The sequence below is a fragment of the Bombus huntii genome, chromosome 1, assembly GCF_024542735.1.
Source record: "Bombus huntii isolate Logan2020A chromosome 1, iyBomHunt1.1, whole genome shotgun sequence".
In the NCBI taxonomy this organism is placed as follows: domain Eukaryota; kingdom Metazoa; phylum Arthropoda; class Insecta; order Hymenoptera; family Apidae; genus Bombus; species Bombus huntii.
Window position 1 is genome coordinate 20736784 of NC_066238.1, and position 21971 is coordinate 20758754.

At 32.7% G+C, this 21971-nt stretch overlaps 3 protein-coding genes and 1 long non-coding RNA gene across 18 annotated transcripts; 2 read left to right on the plus strand and 2 right to left on the minus strand.

Annotated features, from left to right (window-relative positions):
* Positions 1-342: 342 nt before the first annotated feature.
* LOC126874131 (cationic amino acid transporter 3) lies at positions 343-12332 on the minus strand. 4 transcript variants are annotated; one of them, XM_050636025.1, is made up of 11 exons: positions 12012-12332; positions 4211-4338; positions 3513-3763; positions 2801-2929; positions 2321-2581; positions 1780-2069; positions 1322-1662; positions 1081-1244; positions 832-998; positions 652-760; positions 343-550 (listed from the first exon to the last, which is right to left on the minus strand). In XM_050636025.1, the coding sequence occupies exons 3-11, from the start codon at positions 3739-3741 to the stop codon at positions 429-431; spliced, it is 1812 nt and encodes a 603-aa protein (XP_050491982.1). In that variant the 5' UTR covers positions 3742-3763; positions 4211-4338; positions 12012-12332; the 3' UTR covers positions 343-428. The 4 variants fall into 4 exon arrangements, with proteins under 4 accessions (XP_050491982.1, XP_050491906.1, XP_050491812.1 ...); XM_050635949.1 differs by having other exon boundaries at positions 4193-4338; XM_050635855.1 differs by having other exon boundaries at positions 4158-4338.
* Positions 4345-12005, plus strand: LOC126878187 (uncharacterized). 7 transcript variants are annotated; one of them, XR_007695582.1, is made up of 4 exons: positions 4345-6692; positions 6971-7018; positions 7090-9824; positions 9942-12005. It is a non-coding gene; the product is annotated as an uncharacterized LOC126878187 (long non-coding RNA). The 7 variants fall into 7 exon arrangements; XR_007695583.1 differs by having other exon boundaries at positions 4345-9625; positions 9697-9824; XR_007695578.1 differs by having other exon boundaries at positions 4345-8697; positions 8815-9824.
* A 150-nt stretch (positions 12333-12482) lies between the features above and the next one.
* Positions 12483-15432, minus strand: LOC126875738 (general transcription factor IIH subunit 2). Of its 2 annotated transcripts, XM_050638724.1 has the most exons (9): positions 15286-15432; positions 14978-15164; positions 14397-14465; positions 14122-14323; positions 13910-14038; positions 13666-13839; positions 13333-13589; positions 13007-13256; positions 12483-12917 (listed from the first exon to the last, which is right to left on the minus strand). In XM_050638724.1, exons 3-9 carry the CDS (start codon positions 14453-14455, stop codon positions 12786-12788), a joined length of 1203 nt encoding a protein of 400 aa, XP_050494681.1. In that variant the 5' UTR covers positions 14456-14465; positions 14978-15164; positions 15286-15432; the 3' UTR covers positions 12483-12785. The 2 variants fall into 2 exon arrangements, with proteins under 2 accessions (XP_050494681.1, XP_050494599.1); XM_050638642.1 differs by lacking the exons at positions 14978-15164; positions 15286-15432 and adding an exon at positions 14556-14971.
* On the plus strand, positions 15234-21699 carry LOC126872967 (uncharacterized). 5 transcript variants are annotated; one of them, XM_050633680.1, is made up of 11 exons: positions 15454-15671; positions 16720-16818; positions 17233-17375; positions 17468-17708; positions 17784-17947; positions 18015-18145; positions 18255-18464; positions 18562-18644; positions 18727-19800; positions 19888-21057; positions 21163-21699. In XM_050633680.1, exons 2-11 carry the CDS (start codon positions 16764-16766, stop codon positions 21258-21260), a joined length of 3369 nt encoding a protein of 1122 aa, XP_050489637.1. In that variant the 5' UTR covers positions 15454-15671; positions 16720-16763; the 3' UTR covers positions 21261-21699. The 5 variants fall into 5 exon arrangements, with proteins under 5 accessions (XP_050489372.1, XP_050489637.1, XP_050489462.1 ...); XM_050633415.1 differs by lacking the exon at positions 15454-15671 and adding an exon at positions 15234-15352 and having other exon boundaries at positions 18727-21057; XM_050633505.1 differs by having other exon boundaries at positions 15455-15795; positions 18727-21057.
* Positions 21700-21971: the final 272 nt, after the last annotated feature.

Here is a 21971-nt window from a genome sequence, read left to right on the forward strand (position 1 = left end):
AAATAATATAAAACAATATATTTCAACCATGAAATCGGTATCTAAATAAGTAATGAAATATGTACAGTATATATCGACACATTTTAGTGTATAAAACAAAAAAAAAACAAAAGTTTTCACAACCTTATATACGATAGAGTAGCTCAGATTTTCTAAATGAAATAATTTTGAAGTAATTTTGAATTTTTATGGTAAAATCTATTTTCCTCTGTAAGAATAATTTATAAAAAATAGTCCATACAATCAGGATGATATCCTATCTTAATATTTTATATTTATTAAAAAATATTGAAAGATGTAGTACTAAGATGAATATGCTCGTATTTTAAAATTGCCACAGTATTCACATGCGTAATATCTAAGATTATTCTCTCTGAGCAGTTTTTATTAAAATATACAAAAAAATATCACATGTGGCGAGATAATTATTAGAATCTGGTTACGATTCTAACTTGGTCCGCGTACTTTCGTTTTAACATTTCTGCTTCTCTTTTATCTCTTTTTCCTTGTTCGCTGTGAGATATGCCATAAAAGAAATAAATAGTAAAACCTGTGAAAAATAAAGATAATTAACAACATATGATTATAGGCTATAATGCTTTTGGTTTCTTTCTCAAATATTATCAACATTTTGCATGTATATACATGTACCTATAAGCATCCAAACAGCGAATCTGATCCAAGTAAAACTATCTAACTGCAACATCAAATATAAGTTTATGAAAATACTGCAACATGGAAGAAGTGGTACTAATGGCACCTGAAAATGATAGAGTTAATTAAACATGATATTAATTGTTTTGTTCTTATAGTTTGTTTTAGAAGACTTACCTTAAATGCTAAATCAATGTCTTGAGTAGGTTGTCTTGCAATAATAATCATAATTAATAATAATATGTTTACAAGTACGATTAATATCACTAATTCTATCACATTGCTACCTAATGCTGTGGTATCTACAGAATTAATAAAAAGCGCAGTAATAAATATAACAATACCTGTAACAATAACAAAACGTATAAGAGCGATGTTAATTACGTTAAAATTAATAAATAACTTTTTTGCCCGTTTAATACTTACATAAAATTCCAATACTGTATTTTGCAACTTTATTAGACATCTCAGTTACTTCTTTCTGATTCTGTAAATTAATAATTTGTTTTAATATGTTGACTGACGTTACCTTGTAGTCATTCATTGCTGATACAGAACGAGTATTTGATGCGCACTCCTTCGGTTGATATCTAAATGATACAATAAATATGTTAGATTTAGTGTAATTAACAAATAAACATATTTGAATATTATTGCCCTCATATACCTTAATATTAAAACGGATACCGCCACTATTGCGTATGCCAACAATGTTCCAATAGACATCATGTCAATTAATTGTTGAAGATCAAAAATAAGTGTCATGATTCCTGTAAATAAGCCAGAGACCACTGTGCCGAAAATGGGTGTCATTGTTTTCGGATGTATTATTGCAAGTTGCTTAAAAATTATCCCATCGCTACCCATAGCGTAAAGTATCCTTGGTAGAGGAAACATCGCCCCAAACAAGCTTGTACATAATGCAAATGCCGCACCAATATTAACGATCCATTTAACAGTAGTCCATCCAATTTTATCGAAAACATATGGAAATGGCGTATCGACATTCTAAATATACAAAATATTTTTGTATAAATATAATATAAATATAATATAAAATAATAATATAATATAAAATATAATAACAAGAGCTCCAATTAAAATTTAACTGGTGCATGAATGTACCTGGTCGTAGTAAGGCCACATCATAGTTAGCACGGTTGAGATACTAAAATAAGCCATTAAGATTATAATTAAGGAAACAACGATGGCTATGGGTATATTGCGCTGAGGATTTTTAGCTTCTTCACCGGTAGTTGCCACAGCATCGAAACCGACGAAACCGTAGAAACATTTTGCCGCCCCGATCATCACTCCGCTTATACCAAAGGGCATAAAGCCTCCTGATCCTGCGTGTATTTCGGGTTTGTCCTTGGGTATATCCTCCACCGATATCCTCCAGTTAGCTGGATCAGCTAAAAGGTCACAATCAAATCAGCAAAGGTCATTAAGCTTTTAGATGATAAGACAAACTAAATTGCACGCTCAAGGTCTTTCTTTCACAAATATTTACAGACTCTGTTTAATATTAAAGATTCAGATAAATCATGATTAAAGAGAAATTATAAGACACCGAGTGACAAGATAACTGGATGATATGGTGGGGGTCAGTCTTGAAAAACCTTGATCGGTATTTTAATTTTAAATGATAATTTGCAATTATTACCTTTAAAGGACCCCGCGCCTACGATTATTGCAATGGTAATCAGGTTTATTACAGTGAATATATTATTTAAAATTGACGATTCCTTCACCCCCGTGCTTAGTAAGATTACAAGAAGCATTACTACACCGAATGCAAAGAAATCTGGGTATTTTGATAAAAACGAGATGTTTATAGGCATTGCGGCTTCCAATTTCTCGCGTATCACATTTCCTGTCAGCGCATCCAAGTAACCGCTAAGTCCTCGAGCGACGCTTGCTGTACCTGATCGAGGAATATATGTGTATATAAATTTAACAATCAGACAAATATTTTTATTTTATTCGTGCAAAACATTTTAATTCTGTTTCTTACGAATAGTAGACTCTAATAAGTTTTGATAAAATTAATACTCTGGAAAAACAAGTACTCCTTTAAGAATATTTATCTTCGATCGAGTTTTAGAGAGAGTAATTATGCTTTTCACAATCTTTGTTTGCTCACCTATTACATACTCTAAAATTAAATTCCATCCTATGATAAAAGCAATGAATTCTCCCACTGTCACGTAACTGTAAACATATGCAGATCCTGCCTTGGGAACCCTAGAAGCAAATTCTGCATAACACATTCCTGTAAATTCAAAATGACTGTCTTTATATACGCAACTCATTATTAAGGAGCTATATTTTCGAATTAATACCATATTTTACACAGTATATAATATTTTAAAAGTGAAACAGTGAAAGTACTTCTGTTCATCACAAGTCATTTGTTAACTTCAAACATAACTTTTAACAAAACACGTTTGTAATAAAATTCTTCTCATAAGAATATTTTATATAAATTATAAAGATATTTATTATAAAGATATTTATGCAATATTTTGATGAACGTAATTAAAATAAGAGAATGTAAGACAATATTTGTTTCACTAATTAAATATTCTGACAATTACTATATTTTAGATATTCCTATATTTTTACATATTAAGTGCGTTTCGTGTCATAAGAACATATATGTATCTTTAAATTTCCCATAAATACATGAACATTCGTAGTCTACATATAAAACAAGCGGTTATAATAAGTATCAATATCAGTTTGGCAAAAACCTTTGCCAGACGTTATCACGAGGCTTGTTTAACTAATAATGTTTTTGATAAGAACAAATTGTCAATATCCGGGCAACAGGCGCGAATGCGATCTTAATTTACCGGCAAATCCGGAAGCGATAGCTGCAATGAGGAAGGCGATGCAAACGGCTGGTCCAGCCGTCTCTTTGGCGATGCTGCCAGCAAGGACATAAACACCGAGGCCGAGGGTCGAACCCACGCCAAGTGCTGTGAGGTCGAACAAGCCTAAAACCCGAGCTAGTTTGCTTTTGCTCTCGAGGTCCTCATCGATCCGTCTCCGAGCTAACACCTTCCATATTCGGCTCGCCATGGCACCCGAGCTTTTTCACTTCCTTCGCGTAAAAAATAATATTTGTGGCTTAACTTGTTGTTTTTAATCGTTTATCTTATAATAAAATTAAATACACTAGAGATACAATTTAAAGAAGTTAAATTCAATGAAAGTACTGTTAAACTAAATTTAGCGAACAGAACTAAATTATACACTAAACTGTTTAATAAATTAAATAGTAAACTAGATTTAGTAAAACTAAATATATCGAAACAATAATATAAAAAAGAAGAAAGAATAAAAAAAGAAAGAGAAGAAACAATGATATAAAGAAGATGAGATATAATAAAGTTATAATTTAATAAACCTTAGTACAATAAAATGAAATTTTAATAAAATTGGATACAATAAAGCTACAGTTTAATAGATGTAAATACGATAAGACTAATATATACATGTAGCGAGGGATGATTAATTTTGAACTTGGTACCCTGAAGTTTTGAAGTACCAAGGTTCGATGGTTCCAAGGTTTCAAGATCATTCAATATTCTTCAAGTGACACTGATAAAAGCAAGGCGTTTGAACAAGAAAAATGTAACTTGCTGTTATCTGAACTCCAAACTCGGGGTTCCGCATCTGAAATACATGAAAATATTCCTATGTATACTTAAACAATCATGAAGCAACAAGACAATTCTCATTATTAATCTCACTGGTTCTTTCGTGTTTGAATAATTAGTAGATTAAGTTTCATTCAAGATTTCTGACAATATTTTGGTGCTAGCTACTCGTAGTTGTGGTCACTTTGATTTCTGGAGCTCAGTACGTATCTCCTTCCTCCTTGATCCATAATAAATCTACTTAAATGAAGAGAACTTTACGAGGTAAGGGATAGTGGTGGTAATAGACATGGTGAGGTACTGCAAGATCCGAGCACCGATAACCATTTGTATACGACGATAATGATAGATAATGTTTCATGAACATAATAAATCATACAATAAGATCAATACAATAAAAACGATCGTTGATTATTTTCAAATAATCTTCCACCTACACACAGAATACAGAATAATACAGAACTATTACATAACTTCCATTTATGAATGGCTGCCTTATCTAATACCTTTTTTCATATCACAAAATCTTGCACAAAAATATGTTTTTTCCTTCGCTTACTAGAATGTATATAGATATTAGACATTGTTCCGTCGTCATTATCTTATAAAAATGTTGATTAGAATATCATATAACGTACATTCCAATCAAGACGGCAAGAGGTAAATAAACCAATTATTGCTTTCGAAACTAATGTAATTAATTTAATAAAAAATAAAGATACCGAAGATAAAAAAGGAAAAAAGCACTCTATTCGTATCTTTTGTAATTATAGCATCTGTGAATTTTTTCGATATAATCTCTCTCTTTCTCAGAAATCGATTAATAAAATTTAATGAAAATTATTGATACGGCATCTAATATAACAGGAAGGATGATTCTTGTATTTTAACAATATCAGATTTATTCAAGAACGTTTGCAAATCTTAATCTTCAAGTAAATATCACGGAAATTTTGTAATATTCAGATACATGACTATTAATAGTAAATGCATTAGAAAGGTCAGCAATGTTTCTTGCAGTTCTCGTACTAATCATCTCCGTACACCCATAATTTTATATTAACGCTACATGTGAACGTGCTTCGATATAGCTTACAGTTCATTTTATCGCAAGTATCCTAGATCGATTTATACATGATGTAATTAAAAGCTACGTACGGGGTTTTCACGTAATTTGCTCAAGCCATGAGCTCTGAAACGGTAGAGGATAAAAAAGATCATTAACTGAAATTTATTTCGAATGATGTAGGTATTATTTGGTATACGTGTTCATTACCGAAAAGCAGATATTTTAAAGATTTCTGGATCACCTTTATTTTATATATATACATGTATAAATATATATATTTGTATGGTACATGTTTTTATACTTCAATTGAGACATCGTTTTATCTATATGTATACATATAATAAAACAGTAAAAGGATTGTGTCTGTACATTGAATAAAAAAAATAAAACAATCATCCAGGAACAGTTCGTAAGCTACGAAGTCAAAGAGGTTAATTTTTAGAATTTTTCTCGGTCTGTACTTGCATCGCGTAAAGCTACTGAACGGATTTTGATGGTGTTTTCTCTGTTGTATAGCTTAAATGTCCGAAAAAGAAAATAGATAGAAACTGATTTTATAGAAGCTAAGAAATAGCTTGACATCCGAGTTGTATGCGCTCTTATGTTTCATGAAGGTTAAGTAGTGATGGTTATTGTTAACATCGTCTTTTTTCTGAAATCTTCTTATAATTTAACATTTTTTATTGCAGAGATTCACATAATTGTCAGTATAACAAATATGTCGGTATTTTATTCATAAAAATAGATCAATAATTGTAGAATATAACGTGTAAAAGACAAGGAACAAATACTCTCTTGCATTCATTTTCTGCGTCTTTCATACACTAAATTTGACAAAATTAAAATTCAAATATCATTTAAATTAATCAATCAAAATATTTTCAGCAATCAATTTTCGGTCTTCCGCAATGAAATCTTTTTCATATTCTAACATTTTAGAGCTATAACTTGTGTAAAGAGCTATAGCTAAATGGAACACCCAGTATAGGTATATGATATATGTATGTGTTCGTTACACAACTATATTGCTGCAACGGACAATGCAACTTGCATACAACAACCTTTTTGTATAGGTAGAGCTAGAATAGCGTTAACAAGGATATGACGAACAGTGATAAATAAGGATAATTTTCGTAGAAACGAGGCATTAAATCACAATATTGAAATAAAATTCAAGTTGTATCATTAGCATAAACTTCAATACTTTGCTTCAGATAGTTTGCATAGATATTTTGTTCAAGGATAACAAAGATTCTTTACAGACACGTCAAAAATCTTGGTATTTATTCTTCAAGGGTCAGGTAGTCGCCTTTAATATTTTTATTTATTTGTTATCTTCAATAATCTATTTGTCATTTTTTCTTCCAGTCTATTTACTAAAGATTATTATTATTTTTTTAATTTTACTACTGTTTTAGTATTTCTAAAATTACGTATATTATTATTGTGAGTGAAGTATTTATTTTTTCATATTTAAAGTATTTTTCTATTTTTTGGAATCAAACTGTTTATAATACTATAATAAATTACTTTCTTTTTAAATTATACTTAAAATATTCATTTTAATTAATATTTTTAGATCTCTAACCTGGTTTCTATCAAATGTCTATTATTGATAAAACAATATGTAAGTTATATTATGTTACATTTCTTGATATTTATTAAAGATTCACTGCTTACCTAGTTCTTAATGAATAGATTCTCTAGAATTCTTTTGTCTGACAATGGAGACGTACAAACGGATTCTTACAAATGTATACAATACGTATTTTTTCATAGAAATTCTCAAGTTGTTGACAGTTGTCGATCATTTACGTGTTTGTGAATCACCTTGATCTCTTTAAACGACGATCGTGATCGGTAAGTTAAAAAGACTAAGAGGGATGACTCTTGTCATTACGTATATATTTACGACCATGCGCGTAACGCATCTTGATTTCTACTTTCCTATCTCCAGTGCATTAGGATTCCCCGATCATCGCATCGCTGTAATTACGCCACGTTTACGATATCCATAACACGTACATATATACATGCTAACATGATACGAGAACACGATGAATTATGACTAAATTATTCGTTCTTCGATTTCCAATTTCCACGATATACAATTATAGATGTACAATTATCATAAATGTAATATACAATGGCTACAAAAACTATTCGTACTTGTATTTTTCATATTATATTTATATATTACATGTTACAGTTTGATATGAAACTTAATATACTAGACCTTAATTAATTAATATGTAAATAATATAATAAGCAAAATGATGCAAGAATACTTTTTATAGTCAGTGTATATTTTTCGTTGAAGTTGCACTGTAAATATTTAATAGTAAGTGAGATTATTCGTCTTGCAGCACGAAAGTCTCGAGACGTGTCGATAATCGCACGTTTAAAAATATAGAATCACCTAAAGAACAAAGTAAACACCAAGCATGGAAACATACCGTATGAAAGTTAATGCCGTGAAATTTCGGGCCAGTTATCAAATTTATAGCAATGCCACTTGAGAGATTGATTACTTTAATTAGGACAAAAAGCCTCATGCTACCGTAAGTCTTAAAGTTTTCTTGTCGGTAATATCGACTAATTGAAATAACCTACAACTGTTTTTGTCTATAACTGTCATGTCGTATCACACTGTGAGACATCCTGTATAACGAAAAACGGGAAGTAGTTTAGAACCATCTATAAACCTATAAGATCTTATATATCTTATCAAATGATCCAATATATGAGTTCTTTTATTTTTCTTTCACTTCTAGAAGTATTTCTCGAATCTTTATCATTTTATCTCCGTGGTGTCGTAATTAAGCGCTATCGATCACGTCAATCGAGCACCGTGAAATTTGATCGGTATTATAAAATTGATCGATATTAGAATTTTCGGTGACATTGGCGCGATAGGGAGCCAAACGGATTGTGTAGAACCCAGATTGGTCAACGTGACAAGGTTACAGACCAATTAAGGAGAGACGTGGTGGTACCGTGTCCCCATTGCGCGATCCCCCTCGAACGAGCCTTTGCGTAATGTCTTTATTTACAAACCATATGCGAATCATATAGCAATTTCACCAATCAGGCCACTGATGTCTGACACCGGGTAAGGCCGAGGGTACGTTCCGCGTGTGTTTAGCCAAATTTATACCTTTTAGTTTTCGATGACCATCGCGGGTCATTCATTGAAAAACACTGTTTTTGTCCACAGTGACCATGAATTGAGCTGGTATAGTGTACTATAACTTTCATCTTTCACATTCACCGTGGATGAGTCATCTACGATGATTCTCCAAAATGGTAGGTGCAAATTCGGCTTGAATCGCCGATTGAACCGTAATCATTGATAAGCGACCATGATCTGAACCGTTCCCCATGTAAAGTGAAGTAAGTCCATACAAACTTGTAACCTTACAGAATTTTTCAAGAATGATACCACCTCTTTATGAATCGTAAAATTAACGGTACATTGTGAGCTTTAAGAGAAAGGAGAAGGAAATTAGAAAAATGGAGGTGATGCTGTAGAAGAGAAAAATCAAAATTTCAGATGGACAAGTTTCGAATAAACAAACATTCAATGTAAAAATAGTATGATTATTCATCCAGATCTCGTCAACGCGATACATATTATAACATTTAATTTTTGTAAAATATCAATTGTATTTGCGCACTTTTTTTTGACGTTGTTATCAAAATCATTGACACAATTGAAAATTAATCAATCCATGAAATTTATCTTATTTTAATCATTCTTAAATATTTAGTAACTTGGGTCACCTGTTAACATCGCAGTAGTCAACATGTGAAACCGGATCAATCTCGATCAATCCGGATTATCGGGATCGAATGATCCAAATCCGGATTATCGAGTTCCCCGTTTATTTTATTAATTATGGAAAAAAGGAGAAATGAAATTTCATTGATGTAATTATAATTTGTGGGAAATTATCCGGATTAGCGAAACTCGATTGCGCATGATGTCAGACTGCGATTAATGTGCAAACGCATTTCGATCGGACGTCTCGACAAAGTATTTGTTACACAAACATAATCTTCTATTAAACAGACTCGTGATTCAAATATAATATTTATATAACAAGTCAAGCAATTATTATACATGCAGTTATAGACAACTTGACATCAATTAATCAAGAATTTCAGCGGCGATCCTTTGTACACAATGTTTGTTGCACTACCGGAGTATATTGCATACGTGTTACGTACATATGTGAGTATCGATGGCTATTTGTCGATCCTTGAAATCTATATTTTCACTTTTATAATCGTCGTCATAAAAAGGGAACAATAACGACGTAACGAGAACGAGTTATAAAAACAGATAAAATACGAAAAATGAACTCAACACGACGGAATGGAAACAATAGTAAATAATTGAAACGCCTCGAGAACAATTTACGTGTGAACAGGTATAGAGATAACCGTAATTGAATCCGCTTTTTCTACGAACAGACAATTGGCATTACGTAGCATCCAGAAAAACCAAAATATTTCGCAAAGCTAACCTCTTGCAAAATTCTTTTTAGCGGATACGTATCCTTAGTTGCAGTATCAATTATTACACATGTAGCCAGGTATGCGGATTGAAAGTATGTACTAATGAAGGAGAAAGGAGTTTTTTTTGTATCTGCACTACACAACTACAGAGTAAACGAAAATCATGCACGTAACAAACGCAATACACGTAAATACGGATCACGTAACGTATAATCTTTCTAAAAATTCTTTTCTTTTAGAGAAGTACTGTCTTGATAAATGGCCAGCGTATCTCCAATACTTCTTAGTATTACTGCCTCACTTCATTTCTATCTCAGACCACGTAGCAGAATTCTTGTAAGCCATTACTGGCATGGACCAGATTCAGTCCTAATCCATGATCAGTTAAAAAAGCAATACTATATCTTTTAAAACCTATATTTTTAAAAGTTGCTAAACTATTAATAGTATACTATATTTTTAAAAGTTGCTAAATTATTAATTTGTTATTAATTGAATAATGAAAATTGAAAGATTGCAGTTGAGAACAGGTGACATTTGGTCTTGTTATCATATCGCTCCCTTTGCAAACTTGGATAAGAAATCTAAGAATAATATATCGTCGTTCTTAATCGTAGAATTGTGATTAAAAATAAAATTGCATTTTTTATTGCAAATTACTAATCATGTTAAATGAAAGTGGAATATTGTCAATTTTTACCATTAATTACCTTCACTCTATTTATACGAAACTGACATAAATGAATAAGCATCTTTTGAGTTTCTACATTCCCAAAAATGAACAATTAATATTTTATCTTAGGTTTTGAAGTGTCTCAAAGATAGGCTCAAATGATTAAAATAAGATTATTAAAAGTATATTCTCGGATACATACGAAATAAAGATAAATCGGTATCAAATCTCATTTTTGATCATTTTTGATAGAAAATTTCTGGTTCATTTCATTCAATTTATAATTAATTTTGTTTTATGAGTAATACATGTATTCAACAATGATATACAGCTTGTTATTTAAATTTCTTTGATCGCCTAATGCTATCAATCATTTTGCCAAATGACGTTAAGATGATAGCGACGAATCAACAAGTCGATTCTCACGGTATAATAAATCACTAGTAACAACCGAAATAATTCGATTTCATGCATTTATTTATAACAATAATAGCTAATTCTTTTTATAACGACGATTTGCAATACAAATATTTTCTGCACTGGCAAACCATTTATCAAAATACAACATTATATCTTCATTAATAATTAATTTATGAATAGTATAAATTATCAATCAGTCATCGTTAAACATTCTGACTATCTTCCATTTCAAGAAATTCCATTAAAAATAAAATTCGCAATCTATAATTGTTTTGCAAAAAGTGCATTTTCTATTGACACTGATGTTTTGTGAAGAAATATATTGCTTATCGCTAATACTTTAGCTTTGTTAATAATTATACTATAAGCTTACTTACTAACCTTCGTTACAAGTTGCAAATAAAAATGTTTAATTACTAATAATTATTACTAATTACTTATTAGAAAGTGTTACAGAAGAAATAGTAAATAAAAATAAAATAAAAATAAAAATAAAAATAAATAAAAGCTATAAACTTCTTTTTGTAAATATCGCACGCAAGACAGTCTTACACCGATTAATTCCTATTCACAGAGAAAGATTCTAAGAGCCGGTAACAACCTTCTACCCTTTACTTGTGTCGTTTGTATATATTCTACGACGCATACAGCAAACGAGCACATGTTCATATTCACTTCTATATAGAATACCATCGTTGTGTTAAAAGAGGAATAAGGATAAAAACAAAAATTACCTGAGTAATTCATAGATGCATTTGCACGCTTGAAATGAGTATGTATTTGTAAAAATAGATAAGAAATGACACACGCACACATGAACGCGCGCGTATTCGTTATTACAAATTACGAGAAGGTGTAAAAACATTCCATAATTCAAGTATAGGCTATATAGTATATATATGTATATATATATTAACGTAAATGTAATCTCTATATATGAGAGGATGAAAAGCAATTATTGCTTATTGTTGAGGAACGCGTATAACGCGAACGACATTATCCTTACCTGACTTTCAAGGTGCGCGTTAGCAAGGAAACTAGGTGCGTGGAAAATTTCTCACATGTAAAGTCACTCTGTCCGGACAGGATGAACATACGTAATTGAATCGGAAGTAGGTCGGCACTGTAAAACCGGTCGCACCGGAGGACGATCGCAAACTAATAATGTGCTCTAATATCACGATGCTCGCTTCCACCTGTCTGCTAACTAATAAACCTCAATCACCTCCCACCATGATTTTAAAGCGGCCACGTTACCACTCGAAAACTTTGGATTCCTTGCTTGGGGGAAAGAAGCCTGTATATCATTCAAGTGTACATAAACAACTTCAATTCTCTTATTTTCCTTACACCTAAACGATTTTACATTCGTCATAATTATACTTTCTAAATCCATAATCTGTTAATAAGATAATACACCAATCATGGCAATTTCAATCATTTCAATCAATTTGAATCATTACAGAATTTTTGTATGTAATATTTTTTACTAAAATAAATATATTTATTATATTTACACGTGTGTTGCGAGAACTTCATTACACAGAGAGTATTTTACAGGTTAATATAAAAAAAAAATAAAACGAACTTCCATTAATGTTATTATTGTCTTTTCATTGATTCATTCCTCTTTAATAAGAAGAAATATTTTTTATACGTGCATCATGAACCAGTTCTACATTATAAAAATGTGTTGCTTATAAAATTGGTCTTAAGTTCAATATTCTATTAAAATACTTTGCTTTAAGTAATTCATTTTATTTTATATACATTGAATAAATTAATTTCTATCTGCAGACTTTTGATATGTATCTGGATTGGTAGCACAGCCAGGACATGTATGTAAAGATTCATGAATAAATATTTCACAGTCTAAACAAAATGTTTCATTACATTTATTACAAATGTATACCTGGAAAAAGATACAGTTCTAGTTTATATTTTACAAATTATATTTATATATTGTTCTTATTAAAGTATGTGGTGATGCATTGATTATACCTTCTTATCTTTTTGAGACAATATCTTCTGACAACCATAACAAATTGAAGGAGTTCCACTGAATACAACTTCCTTAAAAGATTCAACAGGGAATAAATAATGATAGGACCGTGCTAAATGTGGAGCAGACACCAATGTTAATCCACATGCTCTGCATTCTACTGGAAGTTCACAATGTTTGCTTAAACACTGAGGGCAGAGATATCCTGTACTAAGAAGTTTAACAGATTCATCTGAACTTTCTGCATGACTGTAAAAGAAAAAGATATTTTCTTCCCTTTAAAAGAACATTTTATTTATGAATTAACAATTAAAAAATTATTTACCACATGCAAACTGCCATAGCTGAATCATTTGCAGAAGAATGTAATGCATGATGAGGGAAACCCATTTTTACAAGAGCAGCATCTAATCTAGTTGCAGCTGGAGGAGGATCTATGTGCATATTTAACTGTTCCTTGTAATGTTTATCATCCAATGCAACGCCATGCTCTCCACCGGTTGCTGTTGCCATTCTTTTACAAATATATAGTTCAGCAGCCAAACCTATCACACTGCACCTGACAGAATCTGTCTTCATGTTCTATAACCAAAATTAACACGTAACATTGTAGTATAATTTGTGTTACATAGTACATCTTAGAATTTACAATACATACTTGTATAGTTTCATTGATATCTCCTGGATCACATGTTGTAAGTGCTCCTACTATTATAAGTATTTCTTTGCTAGCATGTGATGGTAGGAGACGTAATGACTTCAAAGCTAGCTCTATGGAGTTTTGCAATGAAGGTTCACCTACTGGGGCAATTTGTTGCATGTTTTGTACTTCCTACAAATATATAAAAATACGTACTTATAGATCAAAATAAAAATCTAAACAATGCTCTAAAAAAATTTACCTTCACATGTTTTTTAGAATTTCCAGCTAATTCGCTTACTTTTTCTGCTCTCTTATTCCTTGTGATAATTACTCCTAACTGACTTATAGGATTTTGATAAAAGAATTCTTCAATAAAATCTTCTAAAAGCTAAAAAAATTAATTTGTAACAAAATATAATGATATATATAATTATATAATATCAAATATAGTATAAAGGTATCAATAGGTACCTTTAAAGAACATAGAAAACGAGTTGGTTTCAAATCTTGAAGTGACATTGATTCAGAAGCATCAAGAATTACATAAAGGTGCCTCATCATCCCTAATCTGGCACCAACCTTCTTTTCCATTTGACGTTTTCTTTTGGCATTGTGAATAATATCTGCAACTGATGCTTCCAACAATCCATGATCATCTTCTTTGATTGCTTCCCTGTATAAGAAATTATTTATATATAATAATTGTATATAATAACTCATTAAAGTACTTCAAAAAATATGAATACCATGTCTTTTCATAACCAGTCTCCCATCTATACTCTTTCTCCTCTTCTTCATCAGCCATTTTTTAATTTCTGAGATAAATACCACAATCAAATTCAATTCGTTTAATTAAGAAATTATATTCCAAACTTTCTTTCCAATAAATTTGGAACAATGCTTACTTTAGATGATTGTATTCAATCTTTCGAAGAAATAAGGTTAATGTTGTTTATATTATCGCTGACATTAAAACTTATATGTCAATGGTATGATTGAAAAGATTAACGTGTCTCTTAATACTTGGCAAATATTAACAACATAAAATTACAGTTGAAAGAAAGAAATTCTCAGAACAATATAATAAATTTCTACAAAAAATCTTCATACAGCATACAACTTTCGTCCGGTTTAATACAAGAATTAATCTATTTTTTAAATTGCTCATAAATTGAAAGAAACATATCAAACATAAATAAAATGCTTTGGCGCATTAAGATTTAATTTATAATTAAATTAAAGAACAATTAATCGCATATAGAATTCATAAATCGGTAATAACCAATGACTATTTACCAAATCTTGACATCAATTAACATAAACTTACCTTTTCTATACTCGACCCAATGCCGGAACATAGATGAGTTTGTCGAAGAAAAGCGGCATGTTTGAATTAGACAACGGACCCTATAAAACAAACTCCCTTCTCCATAAACAATTTCTTTTTTTCCTCATGATCTTACTCGAATATAATATTTCAAGCATAAAATATATAATTATAGATGAAGTATCTCCTGCAAAAGAAGATAAAGGAAAATTAACGAGTAACATTTTCCCGCCAAAAAGGTGAGCTGTTGCCGTGGCGGGCAAGCGCCATGGCGCCACTGTCGTCAGACGCGATCACTGTTTTCATACCATCTCGTGCAGCAACAGCAATTATTTCCAGATCAGGAAGATCTAATTTTTCCACGGTTTACCGGGTGTAAGTTGTTATCATTGGTTTAACACTTGATCGGGTTGAAATCGGTAATGGGCATTAAGTGTGTTCAAAAAATATTCATGGGTAGACAGGAAGTGAATAGTCGGGGAGAGTTTTCGTGACGAGAGCCATCTTGACGAGCATCGGCTTGCTCATGATAGACAGAGGACGAGTCTGTGGCGGCGGCGGCAGCGGCGATGGAATCGTTTCTAAATGTTCCCGTGAATTCTGAACGCTCGTGTTGTCAGCAATTAGTATAATCGTTTATATCGTACATATTTTTCACAGTAAACCGGCTAGTATTTCAAGAACACATTTATTTGTGAGTTTTATTCGTTGGTAACTTACGCCACTGGCCGCGTTTACAATGACTCCATGCTGTGTGCCTCTCGACGTCTTACCATTTATGCGGGAATTCATTTAGTTTAAATAAAAAAGACCCCGCCGTAAGATATTTCTTCGTGATAACGCTTCGAATCGTGCGAGAATAATTCAGAGAATTATTGTACATAGTAGTGTGTGTTGAGTGGATCATTGAATTAGCCGTAACAACGGCAGTGGTGTCTTGTTAAAAAATGTTCGCAGTTCGATTTCCACCGGCATGTTGCGTATAAATTTTTCTGACACCCGCGAAACTTCGAACTCCGAATGTTACGGCTTTTTTTCTTTTAATTAGAATATGCTACAGAAGTGACCTAATAATGTTTTTACACTGTTTGTTTAAAGAAAATAGGTTTATTCAACGAATTTATTATATAAATTGTTAAAAAATTTATTTGTAAAGGTTCATCGATGCATTTACTAATTAATACACGTTATAAGTGCTACATAATATTTATATTAGATTGTATATTTTTATGTATTTATGGAAGTTTTAAAATACAAAAATACATTTAAGGGTGCAAAATATCGAAAATATTTGATATAATATCTGATAGGTGCAACAAACTTTTATTTAAATTTCATGTCTTTAATTATATTTATAAAAATTTAAAAATGCATAAAGACCCACAGTCTATTTATTATACAGAGGATAGATATTATTTGTCACAATATATATTTTGGTGTAATTAATTTTTATTTTCTTTTACTTGCTAATTAATTAATTAATCTAAAATATGGATCTTATCATTGAAATTTTAGTTCACTTATAGAGAATATATGTATAATATATGTTCATGTTAGTATATAGTAACCGTGAATTTAAAATTTATAATATAATGTTCAAAGAATTATTGAATAATTGAATTAATCTGTTATTAATATATTGTCATTGATTAATTGTTTTGTCTTATATGCTTGGTATAATATGAGTAAAGTTGTCAGTGGACAGTCTCAGTAGAAATTAAAAGAAAATGTTATTTTTTTAGAAAAGAAGCTTGTGGATAGAGACTTAAATACATTATTGAACAAAATGGAGGGTGGCGATGGCCCTTCGGCCATTAGTAGTAATCCTACTGTTATTAAAGGTAATATTTACAATTTGTCATTAATAATATGCTATGTAAATAACAAGCCTTTGTTTATTGTACTGCTATAAACACAACTATTACATAAATATATAAGTTTATTAAAAATAATAATATAATTTTAAACTCTTAACAAAGTGTATTATTACATAAAATATTAAACAAATTAAATTTATTATAGTTAGATCAAATTTATTAAAATTTGAAAGCTGTAGATATGTATTCTTTTGAACAGTTTCATAACAGATAATTTATATGAGTATAAAAAGTTAGTAATCACTGGTACATAAAAGTGAGAGTCCTGGCATATTGACCAAAATATAAAAAGAGACTTATTTTGAAGATGTATTTTACAATCTTTATTACTATGATTAATTTACAAACATAAAATAATAAATTTTATTATGTTATTAGCTGCACAAGAAGAAATGGGAAGATTAGATGTTCTTGTGTGTGGACAGTGCCATTCAGTTTTTCATTTTATTGAAGAATTCCAAGAGCATCGTACAAAAGAAGGTGCTTGCACCCAAGTTTCACATTTTCGTGAAAATAGTAATGTTAGTAACTCTTACATCACTATTAAATCATGATGACATTGAGAAATAACTCTGGAATAAGAATATCACTCTGTTATTTTAACTTTTTGTAGAATGAGCAAAAAGCACAAGTATGGGCTTTCCTTTTATGGAAAGATTCACAAATACAACAGGAAAGTTCAGATAGGGACTCAACAAATTCATGGAAACTGTATCAAAAATGGTGCAAAATGGATACACACATAAGAGATTCGTGGATTGCAGCTGGGAAAACTATACAAACATTTACGAAAATTAGTAATGCAAAAATGCAAGATGTACCAAGGCAAAATCAAATAACTACTAATGCAGAAGGTGCATATCAAAAAAGCAATAATTTTATTCTGATTTAAATGATCAATGCACTTAAGGTATTCTGTACTATTATAGGAAAACCAATAGTAGTCCGTAAAGTAATTAGAAATGGACAACCGGAAGATGATAGTAGAAAAGATACTAAAACTTCGGAAGCAAAGAATCAAAAAAGTAATGAATCTTTCGAGGAAGTAGAAAAGAAAGAAAAACCAAAATTGAGACCGACAATAAAACTCAAGGTCAGCTTCGTTACATTTCAATAACTTTAACGTATGTAAAAAGCTAATAATTTATTCATTATTATAGACCAAATCAAATAAAGCTGGTGATGACGACTCAAGCGATGAAGAGTATGTAGTAGAAAAAATTTTAGCTAAACGGTTTAACCCAAAAAAAAGATGTTCGGAATATCTATTAAAATGGGAAGGTTTTGGACAGTAAGTTTAATTTATAATATAACCGTACATTTTTAGACAGGAGGATAATACAATAAATTACGAAAGATATCAAAAATATTCGGAGATAAAAATATGCGAATAATTACAGTGAGCATAATAGATGGGAGCCTGCTGAGCATGTAGCTACGTGTAAACATTTATTAGAAGAATTTGAAAGAAACCTTGCTAAAAAAAAAGAATTGAAAGCAGCTCAACAGCAGGCTACTGCTAAGGCAGCAGGTCGAGGTGCTCATCCCGCACAAAAAACAATTATAAAAGCTGAAGCTAAACCTGGACCAAGTACTGCAGGTCAAGTAGGGTAAGGCAATTATTTTTTGCCTACAGTTTTTACAATTTTCAGTGTGTTCTCTATATTTATAAAATAACACTTCAAATTACAAATTTTCTGTATGTAGACGACCTATGCGATCAAGTAAATCAAAAGCAATGGATCAAGTGAAGCAGTGGTGCGGTTCCATGAAGGACGAAGACAATGACCGTATGTGTATTTTATAATATAGTTCATATTGTATATACACTGCAAATGTTAGAAACATATTAAGATTCCGAAATTTGTTTAGTATTAGGGAAAAGAAAGATGGATTATTCGGAGAGTGATTCCGAGGATGGTGGCAGTAGCGTTGTCAAACGAACTAAAGGCGACACAGGTAGTGACGAAGACTGGACTGGAGAGTCTGAGGAGGAAAAATTATTGGGTCGAAGTGATATGATTCAGCGCGCATTTAATCGTGCTAATGCTCAATCAAACGGGTCTAACAGAGCAAGTGGTTCGTCTACAGATCTTGCGACTTCATTGGGACTTCAATCTCCCGAAGGAGCAAAATCTAACCAACCACCAGTCTTAGTTGCGAATGCCAAAGGAGTCGTTAAAGTTGACCCGAAGCAAATGCCAAATTTAACATCCGGCGTTTACGTAATGTCACGGAAAGATGGCATCATTAAGTTGGACTCGTCCCCTAGCGGAAAATTGGCTGTAAAAGGTTCGCCAACCACACAAGGTGTTTTGATGGTTCAAAATCGAGATAATACTAACGTAGTAAGAAAGCAAGTAATATCCGCATCGCAATCGAATTCTGTAACACCGGTAAAAGTGGTTTCTAAAATGGATGGAGGTCAAGTAGTAACTCAGATGAAAGTAGTTTCTAAGCCTGTTACGAGTAAAGCAGGAGGTATACAGAAAACAGAGCCTATAAAGATCCAGCCGAAACCAGATCCGACACAGTTACCGCAGATACATGTCGTGACCGCGGTGCCGGCTCCCATAACTTTGCAGCCAAGAATAAGTACAGGAATACGTCCTGGACCTGTTACAGGCCAACGCAGTGCGGACGGTCGACCTTTGTTACCCAGACCTCCACTGCGTGCGACGACACCAACTAGCGTACTTGGAATCGGGTCAACAATTCGCACACCTGTTAGGGCGCCAGCCCCGAAACAAATTCAGTCTCAGCAAACACGCCAGGTACTACAAAAACGTACGACGGCTGTAACTACGCAAAGTAACTCGGTGAGTCCTGGAAATGTCACTCAAGTTAGACCAAAGTTTACGGTGCTTAGCCCACAGCCGAAGCAAGTGGTAAAGTCTGGAACTAGTCCAGTGCAACAGGCTAAACAGTCTCCGAAAACACCAGTTGGTAAGCCACAGTCATTATTATCTCCGCAGCAAAAGTTATTAATGGCAAAAAGGAAAGCTCAAGAAGCAGCGGGTATCATTAAACCAGGTGGCCGCGGCCTCCTAGCAGCTGCTCGTGTTACCGCCGGTCGAGGCAGAGGGAAATTGGCTGAAACACCAGCGACGGCCACTCCGGGGAACAAACTGAAAGAAAGTAAATTGGCGGAAGGTGATGGACTTCATATGGAGTTCCACGAGGTAGGCTCCGAAGAGAGTAGCAGCGATGTTGAACCGGAGCTTCCACCTCCTGAAGCTGATACCATTGCCACTACGGAGCCTGATAGTCCACCTAGGCCGTTTACTCTTTGTCCATTGACGGGCCGTATCATTGGACCGGATGGTGAACCCGTCGAACAACCGGCTGAACCAGAACCTGAACTTGAATCTACGGGAACTCCGTTGTCTACCATTAAAGCCGCTACAACTACATCAGAGAGTATAGACGTCTCCGCTACAACTACCACCACAGAATTGGTTCTACCTTCTCTTGATTCTCTTACAGAGGGTGGTGGAATAATGAGAGTCGAAATGAGTCCCGGTGGAACGACAGGAACGATCGTTCAGACCAGCGAGCCAGCGCAAATCAATTTGACGAATGTATCTGTTCCTGCACCGGATCTTCCTTGTTTGGATGATACAGCTCCTGCCGTGGCCACACCAGCCACAACTACGACAACACCGTTAACAGAAGCGACACCAACCAGTGAATCATCTATTGCAGCAGGATTAACTACAGCCACTGTTACCTCGACTAACACAATAGCAATCGCGTCTACCGATGTAAAAACTGAAGAAAAAATATCGGAAGAGAGGAAGGTAACCGAAGACACATCAAACTTGGTAACAATAACTGGAGAGGATGGTGTTGTTTATCAAGTGGCTGGTCAAGCTGAGGATGGCCAGACATTATTGGTAACTCGAGATGCTGATGGCGAGCAACAATGTGTATATGTTACCACAGAGCAACAAGGAGACGAAGGCTCTGTTTTAACGTTAGATCACGCTGTGGCGGAAGCTGTAGCTCAATTAATACCTGATCAAGTAAATCTGGCTTCGCAGTTCTATGTAAAGGAAGGTGGTACAGAACCTACTGAAAATCCAATGGTAATGTCTATCATGGACAACACGAATACGGCGGATGTGACGGAGGGACAAGAAGATGGTGATGGTCATGGCCAAGTTGTAGCTCAAGTCGTACAAGCGGAAGAACCTACTCCAGGTAATGTACCGAATTTAAACATTCGTTTCAAACTTAAACTTAAACTTTAGTGAAAACTAAAGTAAAGGGACATATTACTAAAATTTAATTGCATTATTATGTTAGGTGGAACAAGAAGAGTAGTCTTACTCTTACCTGACGGAAATCTAATGATGACAGAAGTAACGGAAGAACAATATGCTGCGCTCGGACTCGGCAAGTGAAGAAACACTTAACATTAATATCATGTGGAATGAATAAACGATTATGCATCGAACTATAGAATTTACAATGGAAGTTGTACGCTTAAGGGATGATCGTGGGTTGTATATATGTAAGAAGATTTACTTCGTACAATTGCAATGAAATTATCCACAATTTTTCCAGCTGAAAACAGATACAATGTGAAAGAAAAAGAACAACAAACACATATAGCTGGTATATTGTAAAAAGAAGAAAAGGGAAAAATAATAACAGAATCGTAATTACACAGAAATCTAGAATAATAGATTAATGGATAAATAATTATGTTTTAGAAATTCATATTTCAGTGTCCCAAATCCGCTGGAATCTTAATTTTTATTCGTTTAATTTATAAATGTGAAGAGAGAGCGAGAGAGAGAGAGAGAGAGCGAGAGAGAGTAAACGCGAAAGAAAAACAAATATATTGCATCTTTGAGGAAAATCCATTACACGTTTGAACTAAGCATTGTATTTGTAGGATAGTGAAGTATAATCTGGGGTTTTATATTTTCCACACAATAATAGGCTTTTAATAAAGACCTTTATTCCCCCGCATACAAAGTCCAAGCTTATATAGCACGATATATTTGGTCAGGTTTTAGAGAAAAGTCACGAGGAATTTATTGGTAATTATCAAAGGACAAATCGGCATTTCAGAATGTAAATATATTGTTGAAAAAGAAAAGCAAGAG